Source organism: Procambarus clarkii, chromosome 93, assembly GCF_040958095.1.
Source record: "Procambarus clarkii isolate CNS0578487 chromosome 93, FALCON_Pclarkii_2.0, whole genome shotgun sequence".
NCBI lineage: Eukaryota > Metazoa > Arthropoda > Malacostraca > Decapoda > Cambaridae > Procambarus > Procambarus clarkii.
In genome coordinates, this window is record NC_091242.1 from 2,594,738 (window position 1) to 2,608,018 (window position 13,281).

The following is a 13,281-nucleotide window of genomic DNA, read 5'->3' on the forward strand; positions in this document are numbered from 1 at the left end:
GGCGGGACCAAAGAGCCAAAGCTCAACCTCCACAAACACAACTAGATGAGTACACACACACACATCTTGGGCCTCTACTGTTGACCAAGTATCGATTGGTACCAAATATAGCAAGCAGAGGGATTGGAGTACCAAACCCAGGGGTCCAGAGAGTGGTATCACTCCATCACTCTTCCTTGTAACTCCGCTCAACACTCATATCCTGCCTGTAACTCATTCCTCACACTCAGTTCCTGTAACTCAGTCCTACATCCACTGCCTTATACTCACACCTTCACTTTAACTCATTCCCACACTCATTCCTTCTCTGTAGCTCTGTCTTGCACCCAGATCTTCCCTGTAATTCAGCCCCACATCTTGCCTGTAGGTCAGTGTCTGAAATGACTTTAGAGTGCGTGTGTGTGTGGGCGGCCGTGCAGGGGACCGGAGGGCAGACAGTGGTTATCAACAATTGTAAAATGTCTAGAGCAATAGTCCTGAATTCCGAGTGAATTGTGCCAGATAATGGTCGTGTGTGACTGAGCCTGATGAAGCAGGGAATCACAGGTGTCGATTCATAAAATGTGTTATATATGTGTTAGTATAATATGGATCCTGTTTATGGGTCCGGCAGGTATGAGGGTGAAGGAGCTCATTGACACAACCATGTGTGTGTCATAACAAAACTTTCTTTATCCATGAAAGACAAACACTTAGAAATATTTACACATTGTGGGATAATTGACTCCACCAGGCTCACGTATGAAATTTACGTATGAAATTTATTTCATCAGCGTATGAAATAAAACAGTTTACTTACTCGAACAGTCAGCTGATACACTACATTCTCACACGTGCTGTTCCTCGCCCTCGTGTTGAATGGCAGTCACTTATGCATGATTCCTGTTTCTGGTCTTATGCCTTCCCGTGAATGCCATGACGGAGCCGGGGCCACAGAGCTGAGTTCGTGCCTCGCTTCTAATCACTGAGGAGCCTCTACACAGGACACCAATTATTATTTATTAACATCTTTATTGACAAAAATGAATTAAAATTTTGCCTAATCTGAGGAATTCAATTAGATGTTATTAAAGTGAGGATAATGCTGGTATTCACTGTTACAGTGAATACCAGCACTATGTTCTGTGAATACCACAGGACAGAGGGTCATACACAAGACAATAGGTCTAAACTGTAGGCTGAAGCACATATATATATATATATCATGGTTACAATCAACTACATAAGACAGTATACACGTTTCAATGTACCAATATGTAAATACAATTTTCTATTGTGCACTGCCACACAAGGACAGGGATGGGTTTATAAGAGATGCAACTTAAAAATAATATGAGTAAAATTGTTCTTCATTTTTTTTAAAATGGACAAGCAAATTTTGGATAAATAGGATGTCGTCCAGTACACCTGATTCAATGAAATAGTTACACAGTTGGTGGTACAAGAGGCCAGGAGGTCTAAAATCTTTTACGGTTTCACATTCAACAATATAGTGTTCTAGTGAATGCATTATAGGAATGCATTAAAGAATCTGTACACCAGTTGAGAGGGGGGACCAAAGAGCCAGAGCTCAACCCCCGCAAACACAACTAGGTGAGAAATCCTACCTTGTATCTCAGCTCCACATATTTCGCGTGTTCCTGCATGTTCCCTATTTACCTGCATGTTCCCTATTTACTTGCATGTTCCCTATTTACCTGCATGTTCCCTATTTACCTGTATGTTCCCTATTAACCTGTATGTCCCTTATTTACCTGCATGTTCCTTATTTACCTGCATGTCCCCTATTAACCTGCATGTCCCCTATTTACCTGCATGTCCCCTATTTACCTGCATGTTTGCTATTAACCTGCATGTCCCCTATTTACCTGCATGTCCCCTATTTACCTGCATGTCCCCTATTTACCCACATGTCCACCCATGTATATGTACCTCCCTCATGCCATACAATATAACTGACATGTACCATTATATATGATCATGTCATGTACCTGGTGGCGCCTGGCAACTCGCCGGTGCGGGGGTAGCCAAGTGTGTCATTTAAAACTGCAGAGTTTGCACGTGGTGGAGCCAGTGTCCCCGTGGCGGGGCTGGTGTGTGGAGGTGTGCGGCGCGCGCCTGCCTCTCACTCCTATACTCTTACCTTATATGGATTTTATATATCACTTATTTCGCTTTGGGACGTTATGTTGAAAGTGTTTTACGATGGTGAAATTAGTGTGTTTTATATCTGTGCTTGTATCTGTTTTTTTGTGGGAGTTTAAAGATATTCAGTATATTCAGAGGCGTTTAAGTCACACACTTGTGAGTGACAACACACTTACAATCTCACACTTATAAAGATCAATAATCCGGATCACTGATCATTAATCCGTATTTCGGCGTCCAACCAGTAAGAAAATTCTACACCGTCAGTGTTTATAGTTTAAATATGTTGATCATCTGTATAATACGCATCATAAATGACATATGTTTATTAATGCAATGTGAAAGTGTCTCACTGGATATTGCTAGAACACAGTCATGTTCTTTGGTGGTAATCTCTCCCTGTCTGTATGACAAGATCTGACTCTTCAGTGTATCATTTAGCATGGACTTGAGTGGTGATACATTGTGTATGTGTCCTCCCCTCCTCATCGGAAACATTAATTTGCCGCTGAACTATATGTAATTTTATGTGTGCTGAAGCATATATTAATATACACGTCGTTTGATGATATCGACTTTGATTCTACATATGTCTTGCTGGCTGTCATATGTTTTATCTTCTGTTTTGGTTAAATAATAAAATGTTTATATATATATATATATATATATATATATATATATATATATATATATATATATATATATATATATATATATATAATAGGTTATATATTTTTGTTGTGAACATAAATAGTTGAAGCCTGGGTGGGTATTAAGTTGCGATATATTAATATATAATATATATTAATATGTATCAATATATTCATATTGGTACATAGGCTCCGCATGGAGTGGTCAGTCAAGCATTAACATCTATTTATTGATGCTTCGTTCTCTCAAAATGTTCCCATCAATGTAATAATAACCAGTGATATCTTCAGCAATATTTACAAGATGGAGAGAAAAATGAGAACGTTTAGGCAATTAATAAACTTGGCGCCAACGAATATGGTTCTCTTCTTTCTATTCTCTCCATCACAGTCCTTGTGGGGAGGGCGTGTGTGTGTGTGTGTGTGTGTGTGTGTGTGTGTGTGTGTGTGTGTGTGTGTGTGTGTGTGTGTGTGTGTGTGTGTGTGTGTGTGTGATGTGAACCACAGCATCCGTCACACACTCCTGCTCAATATCACCATCATCATCACCATCACTGGAACACGCCAGGGTGAGGGTTTTCCCGGGATTGACTCACCATTCTTGCATCACTGCAACTCTCCTTCACCATCCTGGTATCATTGTCACTATCCTTCACCATCCTGGTATTACTGCCACTATCCTTCACCATCCTGGTTTACTGCCACTATCCTTCACCATCCTGGTATTACTGCCACTACCCTTCACCATCCTGGTATTACTACCACTACCCTTCACCATCCTGGTATCATTGTCACTATCCTTCACCATCACCTAAAGATAAACAAACAAAATAGTCCCGGAAATCCAATAAGACCTCAGAGATAATATAATTATTGTAAATTGTATAGACACCTTTTCGGTTAATTTTTATGGATTTAAAGTTTTTCTGAGGATTTTCAATTTGGTCTTTTTTGATAGTTTAACTTCAGAATAACATCAAATTTCCTCATGTATTGTCGGAGCCAAGAGCTGAAGTCCTGCTTCTTCTGGTACTTATACCTGGCCCAAGGAAGCCAGGTGTTACAAGGTTCTGGTGTGTGGGTGCTCACCTTAATTGGAAAATATATTTATAATGGCTCTAGGGCCCCAGATTTCATTTGCTTACTGGACTTGATTTCTTCAATGACCATTTATTGAGAGAACATTTTGAAGATATGAGTTCGAGAAGAGAGGAATAGCGGACAGCACACTGGACTTGTGATCTTGTGGTCCCGGGTTCAATCCCGGACGCCGGCGAGAAACAATGGGCAAAGTTTCTTTCACCCTATGCCTCTGTTACCTAGCAGTAACATAGGTACCTGGGTGTTAGTCAGCTGTCACGGGCTGCTTCCTGGGGGTGGAGGCCTGGTCGAGGACCGGGCCGCGGGGGGACGCTAAGCCCCGAAATCATCTCAAGATAACCCCATATATATCTACTCGGTTAAAACTAATATTTCTCTTTATGCTCTCCAGTAGTTGTCTCAAGTCGATTGTGAAAATCGACTTGAGAATGGTCCAGGACGGACCGAAACGTCGTCGTCCCTTTACTTTCTAGTGTGTAGTTGGATCAAAATACTTCAGCCACGTTATTGTGACTCCTCGTCTGCATTACTTCTAATGTAACTGCAAGCTAAGAACTCTTACCCTACATCAACACATCTGAAGCTTGATCCCAAAAACTCATTTATTTTATGAGATAAATATTTGTATGCGTAAGGAATAAATTAAATTTAGTAGTAACTATGATGTAGAGGATGAACTAGAGGACGACTTCATGTGGCTGGCATTCTCGTGTATAAACGTGTTGAGCCCAAATGGTTCGACAGCTGATGGAGTTATGTTCTTGGGAAGACAACTATAACTAGGGTGTTGATTGTTGATCACCTTGTGTTGTGATTGTAAGATTCTCTCTCTCTCTCTCTCTCTCTCTCTCTCTCTCTCTCTCTCTCTCTCTCTCTCTCTCTCTCTCTCTCTCTCTCTCTCTCTCTCTCTCTCTCTCTCTCTCTCTCTCCCTCCCTCTGTCAGCAGTCAATCAATAATCCGGAACTAACCACTTCCACAATATATTTGCCGGCCAGATTGCAAACTTCCGCACGGATCGTTATGATATTGTCCTAGCCCAGCTGGGCCGCCTGTCCCCTGGCACCCAGCTGGCTACCTGTCCCCTGGCACCCAGCTAGCTACCTGTCCCCTGACACCCAGCTGGCTGCCTGTCCCGTGGCACCCAGGGGGTCAGGTTTCATCTGCCGTAAGCAACGACTCAAGATTGCAAGTGTTGTTGCTTTGCTTTGCATCTTTTTCAATTTCAGTGATGACTTTGTGCTCAATCTTTGTCTCGTGAACTGATTGATAGACACAGGATTAACCTGGATCTTTATATTGTTCTAAATCTCTCTTTAATCGCCTTGTTACTAATCCATCCTCATGCTAAGCTTGTCCAGGCTGCTGCCCACTCTAATGGCACATTCTAAATGGTATATAAATGGTATAAAATGGTATTTTCTCAGATACATTCATTTGGACCAGCCCTTTTTAAAACAATTTATATAACCAGAACCTACGAAACTAATTATAGGCCTGACTGGATCGTTAAGATGATGAGTATTAACAAGACCGTACATGTATGATAAAGAAGGAATTGGCCTAAAAGGAATTATTACAAGACTTTTATCTTTTAACAAACACCAAATTTTCTCCTCTCCCTTATGATAGTTTAGTCTTGCCATATGTAGCAGATGTATATATATCCCCAGCAACATACAACACTCAACATATGCGCACATACACCAGTTATACGCAGAAAAAACTGAACATACGTCATGCTTGTTGCAATGTATGAAGTCAGACTGATGAGTATGGTCACGGTATGTGGAGATGTTGCCATGGTGACCATATGGGACACAGACGGGGTGATTACAGAGCAGGCAGTTGGGTCAGCCTAGACAAAGGGGAGATGGATGAGTGGGAGGATGAGTGAGGAGGAAATAAGGATGTCATGAGGGAGAGTGGGAGAGGAAGAAAGGGAGAGGTCAGAGGAGAGGAAATTGAGGCGAGAATAGTGGAAAGAAACAAGAAGATATACGGAGAAGGAAAGATAGTAGGTAGGATATCAGGGGAAAGGAATAAAGGGAGGAAAAGATAATAATCTTGCCTCTCTCCCCCACTCTTCCTTCCTTCCCACTCCTTGCCTTCCTCCCCATTCGACTCCCTGAGTGTGTCTTGGAGGAGAGTAGAGTGTGTTGTGGTCTCCCTGAGTGTGTCCTGGGGTGGAGGACACACTCAGGACGTGTCCTTGAGTGTGTCTTGGGGAGAGTTGAGTGTGCTGTCGTCTCCCTGAGTGTGTTGTGGTCTCCCTTAGTGTGTCCTGGGGTGGAGGACACATTCAGGACGTGTCCTCCCTGAGGAGGACACATAGTATAGGTGGGAGACACATAGAGTACAAAGAGCAAGAGTAAATAACTCTTTAACACATTTACTTGTCATCTTAACTGGAAAGTTTTCCACAGTTTCATAAGTACTTCGCGTATATTTTTAATATATTTCCTTCATAAAAGACATTCAAGATCGATATTTTCCCTCATATAAATTAACATTATTGTATATATTAGCATTTGGTGTATATAATCATTTTTAACTGATATCATTGATACTGATACAACTTAAGTTGTTTGATCTTCTATTTTAACTTTGGCCAAGATGTTTAAAGCCACTTAATTTTGGTTTGACTTACTCCAAGACAATATTGTCCTCTTCGTTGTTTTACTTCTTGAAGTTCCCGCCTCAAGTTTTGGCTCAGTTACACAACTTGGGAGAGACAAGAGTGTGAGGGAGAGAGAGAGTGGGAGAGAGAGAGAGAGAGAGAGAGAGAGAGAGAGAGAGAGAGAGAGAGAGAGAGAGAGAGAGAGAGGGAGGGAGAGAGAGGGAGAGAGAGCGAGAGAGAGAGAGAGAGAGAGAGAGAGAGAGAGAGAGAGAGAGAGAGAGAGAGAGAGAGAGAGAGAGAGAGAGAGAGAGAGAGAGGGAGGGAGAGAGAGGGAGAGAGAGCGAGAGAGAGCGAGAGAGAGCGAGAGAGAGCGATTGAGAGAGAGAGAGAGAGAGAGAGAGAGAGAGAGAGAGAGAGAGAGAGAGAGAGAGAGAGAGAGAGAGAGAGAGAGAGATAGAGAGAGAGAGAGAGAGAGAGAGAGAGAGAGAGAGAGAGAGAGAGAGCGAGAGAGAGAGAGAGAGAGAGAGAGAGAGAGAGAGAGAGAGAGAGAGAGTGAGAGAGGGTCGGTAGGGAAACTAAAAACTTCCCAGGAATATGTTTCTCCACTACAAATTAATTTCAGACATTGTTCATATCAGTGTGATGTCTGTGTCGTTGTGATATACTACTCCACCAGTGTCACTCTCCTGTCCCAGTTTGGCTTACACGTTAATAATTCATTTGACAACCTACCAGCTTATTAATTGGTGACGAATAGTGACCAGGCTCTGTGTCTGGGGCGTGATGACAGTGAGGGGTTCGTGTGACCTCACAGGAGGTCTGTATATTAGTTGGTTCACTGTTTATTACCTGTATAGACCGTGTTCCCTGTATAAATGGGAATGACAGAGGTGCCGTGCCCAGCCCCTCACCAACTAACATGACAGAGGTGCCCGTGCCCAGCCCCTCGCCAACTAACATGACAGATGTGCCCGTGCCCAGCCCCCTCACCAACTAACATGACAGAGGTACCCGTGCCCAGCCCCCTCGCCAACTAACATGACAGAGGTACCCGTGCCCAGCCCCTCACCAACTAACATGACAGGTGCCCGTGCCCAGCCCCTCACCAACACAGCTTCGTGTCGTCCTTTGCAGATGACACAAAAATCGGCATAAAAATTACCTCTGCTGAAAACATTTCATGCACACCGTATTGCCCTTAAAGTTTGACCCAGTTAGGCTGTTATCATCACGACCCATCTTGTTATAAATTTGCTTTTTGGCATATCAATTGTCTGTCATTGGTCATCAGTCATGGCTATCAAATGAGTCCAGAATACACCAATTGATGCCATGGTCATTACTGTCGACCATCTCTCTGTCCCACCGTCATAAAAATGATGTATTAAATTGCCCGAACCTAACCAGTAGACCCACACATAGATAGCTTGATTGTTTGTGATCCTCTATATTTACAGAACATCATATTTTGACCGTTGGGGGTTGTTGACGTCAAGATGCTCTGTGTTATTCGAGAAGAGGTATTACTTATTATATTGTATAGGCTGAGGTATATAATATGGTAATGGTGTCATGATGGTGGTGATACCGGTGGTAATTACCATGCAAGTTGCCGAGCCAGGCTGAACATTACCAGTCATGGTCGCAATATTCCCACACAGCATCTGGTCTTTCATTACCAGCCTCATCCTCCTCCTCCACCTCTCATTATCTTATCCCTCCCCCGCTACCTCACCTTCCCTCACCCTCATTATCTTATTCCTGTGCTTCCCCTCTACACCCCCCTCCCCCCCCCTAGAGTGTACTCACCGTACTTCCTCTCTCACTTCCTTTGTCACTCTCATTCACACCCTTAATCTTCCTCTCTACTCTTTCCTTCCCTCCCTCTCTCCCCATGCCTTCCGTTGTGCATGACAGAGGTGCCCGTGCCCAGCCCCGCACCAACTAACACGACAGAGGTGCCCGTGCCCAGCCCCGCACCAACTAACACGACAGAAGTGCCCGTGCCCAGCCCCTCACCAACTAACATGACACAGGTGCCCGTGCCCAGCCCCTCACCAACTAACACGACAGAAGTGCCCGTGCCCAGCCCCTCACCAACTAACACGACAGAAGTGCCCGTGCCCAGCCCCTCACCAACTAACACGACAGAAGTGCCCGTGCCCAGCCCCGCACCAACTAACACGACAGAAGTGCCCGTGCCCAGCCCCTCACCAACTAACACGACAGAAGTGCCCGTGCCCAGCCCCTCACCAACTAACATGACACAGGTGCCCGTGCCCAGCCCCTCACCAACTAACATGACACAGGTGCCCGTGCCCAGCCCCTCACCACCTAACATGACACAGGTGCCCGTGCCCAGCCCCTCACCAACTAACATGACAGGTGCCCGTGCCCAGCCCCGCACCAACTAACACGACAGAGGTGCCCGTGCCCAGCCCCTCACCACCTAACATGACACAGGTGCCGTGCCCAGCCCCTCACCACCTAACATGACACAGGTGCCGTACCCAGCCCTTCACCACCTAACATGACACAGGTGCCGTGCCCAGCCCCTCACCACCTAACATGACACAGGTGCCGTGCCCAGCCCCTCACCACCTAACATGACACAGGTGCCGTGCCCAGCCCCTCGCCACCTAACATGACACATGTGCCCGTGCCCAGCCCCTCACCACCTAACATGACACAGGTGCCGTGCCCAGCCCCTCACCACCTAACATGACACAGGTGCCGTGCCCAGCCCCTCGCCACCTAACATGACACAGGTGCCCGTGCCCAGCCCCTCACCACCTAACATGACACATGTGCCCGTGCCCAGCCCCTCACCACCTAACATGACACAGGTGCCCGTGCCCAGCCCCTCACCACCTAACATGACACATGTGCCCGTGCCCAGCCCCTCACCACCTAACATGACACAGGTGCCGTGCCCAGCCCCTCACCACCTAACATGACACAGGTGCCGTGCCCAGCCCCTCACCACCTAACATGACACATGTGCCCGTGCCCAGCCCCTCACCACCTAACATGACACAGGTGCCGTGCCCAGCCCCTCGCCACCTAACATGACACAGGTGCCGTGCCCAGCCCCTCACCACCTAACATGACACAGCTGCCCGTGCCCAGCCCCTCGCCACCTAACATGACAGGTGCCGTGCCCAGCCCCTCACCACCTAACATGACACAGGTGCCCGTGCCCAGCCCCTCACCACCTAACATGACACAGTTGCCGTGCCCAGCCCCTCGCCACCTAACACGACAGAGGTACCCGTGCCCAGCCCCTCACCACCTAACATGACACAGGTGCCCGTGCCCAGCCCCTCACCACCTAACATGACACAGGTGCCGTGCCCAGCCCCTCACCACCTAACATGACACAGGTGCCGTGCCCAGCCCCTCACCACCTAACATGACACATGTGCCCGTGCCCAGCCCCTCACCACCTAAAATGACACAGGTGCCGTGCCCAGCCCCTCGCCACCTAACATGACACAGGTGCCGTGCCCAGCCCCTCACCACCTAACATGACACAGGTGCCCGTGCCCAGCCCCTCGCCACCTAACATGACAGGTGCCGTGCCCAGCCCCTCACCACCTAACATGACACAGGTGCCCGTGCCCAGCCCCTCACCACCTAACATGACACAGGTGCCGTGCCCAGCCCCTCGCCACCTAACATGACACAGGTGCCCGTGCCCAGCCCCTCACCACCTAACATGACACAGGTGCCCGTGCCCAGCCCCTCACCACCTAACATGACACAGGTGCCCGTGCCCAGCCCCTCACCACCTAACATGACACAGGTGCCCGTGCCCAGCCCCTCACCACCTAACATGACACAGGTGCCCGTGCCCAGCCCCTCGCCACCTAACATGACACAGGTGCCGTGCCCAGCCCCTCGCCACCTAACATGACACAGGTGCCCGTGCCCAGCCCCTCGCCACCTAACATGACACAGGTGCCCGTGCCCAGCCCCTCGCCACCTAACATGACACAGGTGCCGTGCCCAGCCCCTCACCACCTAACATGACACAGGTGCCTGTGCCCAGCCCCTCGCCACCTAACATGACACAGGTGCCGTGCCCAGCCCCTCACCACCTAACATGACACAGGTGCCCGTGCCCAGCCCCTCACCACCTAACATGACACAGGTGCCGTGCCCAGCCCCTCACCACCTAACATGACACAGGTGCCCGTGCCCAGCCCCTCGCCACCTAACATGACACAGGTGCCGTGCCCAGCCCCTCGCCACCTAACATGACACAGGTGCCCGTGCCCAGCCCCTCACCACCTAACATGACACAGGTGCCTGTGCCCAGCCCCTCGCCACCTAACATGACACAGGTGCCGTGCCCAGCCCCTCGCCACCTTCTAACAGTAAAAAATATAAATATTGTGCAGTAAAAGAATGAAAACGGGAAAAAGAAACATAAAAATAGTGAGAACACCGCAGGTGGCGACACAATCCTGGAGTCAAAGCCGGTGCCAGTGGCGAGGTGTTCTGCACGCCCACACGCCCACGCCCGCCCTCACACGCCCACGCCCGCCCTCACACGCCCACGCCCGCCCTCACTCGCCCACGCCCGCCCTCACACGCCCACGGCTGCCCTCACACGCCCACGCCCGCCCTCACACGCCCACGCCCGCCCTCACACGCCCACGGACGGCTGCCCTCACACGCCCACGGACGGCTGCCCTCACACGCCAACGCCCGCCCTCACACGCCAACGCCCGCCCTCATACGCCCACGCCCGCCCTCACACGCCCACGCCCGCCCTCACACGCCCACGCCCGCCCTCACACGCCCACGCCCGCCCTCACTCGCCCACGCCCGCCCTCACACGCCCACGGCTGCCCTCACACGCCCACGCCCGCCCTCACACGCCCACGCCCGCCCTCACACGCCCACGGACGGCTGCCCTCACACGCCCACGCCATGGCTCACACGCCAACGCCCGCCCTCACACGCCAACGCCCGCCCTCATACGCCCACGCCCGCCCTCACACGCCCACGCCCGCCCTCACACGCCCACGCCCGCCCTCACACGCCCACGCCCGCCCTCACACGCCCAAGCCCGCCCTCACACGCCCACGCCCGCCCTCACACGCCCACGCCCGCCCTCACACGCCCACGCCATGGCTCACCCGCCCTCACACGCCAACGCCCGCCCTCACACGCCAACGCCCGCCCTCACACGCCCACGGCTGCCTCATACGCCCACGCCATGGCTCGCCCGCCCTCACACGCCCACGCCAAGGCTCGCCCGCCCTCACACGCCCACGCCATGGCTCGCCCGCCCTCACACGCCCACGCCATGGCTCGCCCGCCCTCACACGCCCACGCCATGGCTCGCCCGCCCTCACACGCCCACGCCATGGCTCGCCCGCCCTCACACGCCCACGCCATGGCTCGCCCGCCCTCACACGCCCACGCTATGGCTCGCCCGCCCTCACACGCCCACGCCATGGCTCGCCCGCCCTCACACGCCCACGCTATGGCTCGCCCGCCCTCACACGCCCACGCCATGGCTCGCCCGCCCTCACACGCCCACGCTATGGCTCGCCCGCCCTCACACGCCCACGCCATGGCTCGCCCGCCCTCACACGCCCACGTCCGCCCTCACACGCCCACGGCTGCCTCACACGCCCACGCCATGGCTCGCCCGCCCTCACACGCCCACGTCCGCCCTCACACGCCCACGGCTGCCTCACACGCCCACGCCATGGCTCACCCGCCCTCACACGCCCACAGTGAAATAATTATGCCAGTCCGATGCCTGTACTAAGCAGTAAATAGAGAAATTTCCGTCAGGATCGAGCCCCTGAAAAGGGAAGATCGACTGGGCACCGAACCTTACCTGTGTTCTCCGCTGGACACCCAGCAGTAATTTGGGACCTGGCTGTAAACCAATTGGTACGCAGTGTTCCAGGGGAAACTAGTAGGGTAAGGCTTAACATGAACTATAGGAAGGAAAGGCTGCAGGCTCGCTAACTGGAGAGAGAGAGAGAGAGAGAGAGAGAGAGAGAGAGAGAGAGACAGACAGAGAGAGACAGACAGAGAGACAGAGAGGGTCAGACAGACAGTCAGACAGAGAGAGAGAGAGAGAGAGATAGAGGGACAGACAGACAGACAGACAGACAGAGAGATATTAAGTCATTTAGGGATGAATATACTCATCAACAACATATTTATTTTACCAAACGCTTTTGAGAAATAGAGTTCATCATGAGTGCTTGTTATACTTGGGGTAAACACGTCACGAGCCGTGATGATAGTGATGGTAATGGGAGTGTTGATGGTGGTGGTAGTGATGGTGATAATGGTAATGGTTGTGATGGTTATGATGGTGGTAATAGTGATGATGAGAATGGTGGTAATGGTAGGGGTGGTTGAGATGGTGGTAATGGTGCTCATGATAGTGATTGTGATAATGATGGTGATGATTGTGATCATGATAATGGTAAGGATGATGATAGTGATGATAATGATATGATACAATCACCATCAAACACTCATCATCCAAATTGTCATTAGTACCATCACCTTCCACATGACATTTTCCTCCCCTTCATCACCATCACCTCTACCACCACCACCACCACCATCACCTCTACTACCACCATATTCACCATCACTGTCACCACCACTATCACCACCACTATCACCACCACTATCATCGCCACCTATACAATTACAAGCACCATCATCACCATCAAGAACAATTAAGGTGAGCACGTCGATGCAAGCGACTACGGTCAACA

At 50.0% G+C, this 13,281-nt stretch overlaps 1 protein-coding gene across 1 annotated transcript; it reads left to right on the forward strand.

Annotated features, from left to right (window-relative positions):
• Positions 1-5,636: 5,636 nt before the first annotated feature.
• LOC138359802 (uncharacterized) lies at positions 5,637-12,305 on the forward strand. Its single transcript, XM_069319507.1, has 2 exons — positions 5,637-5,749; positions 10,973-12,305. The coding sequence occupies exons 1-2, from the start codon at positions 5,637-5,639 to the stop codon at positions 12,303-12,305; spliced, it is 1,446 nt and encodes a 481-aa protein (XP_069175608.1).
• Positions 12,306-13,281: the final 976 nt, after the last annotated feature.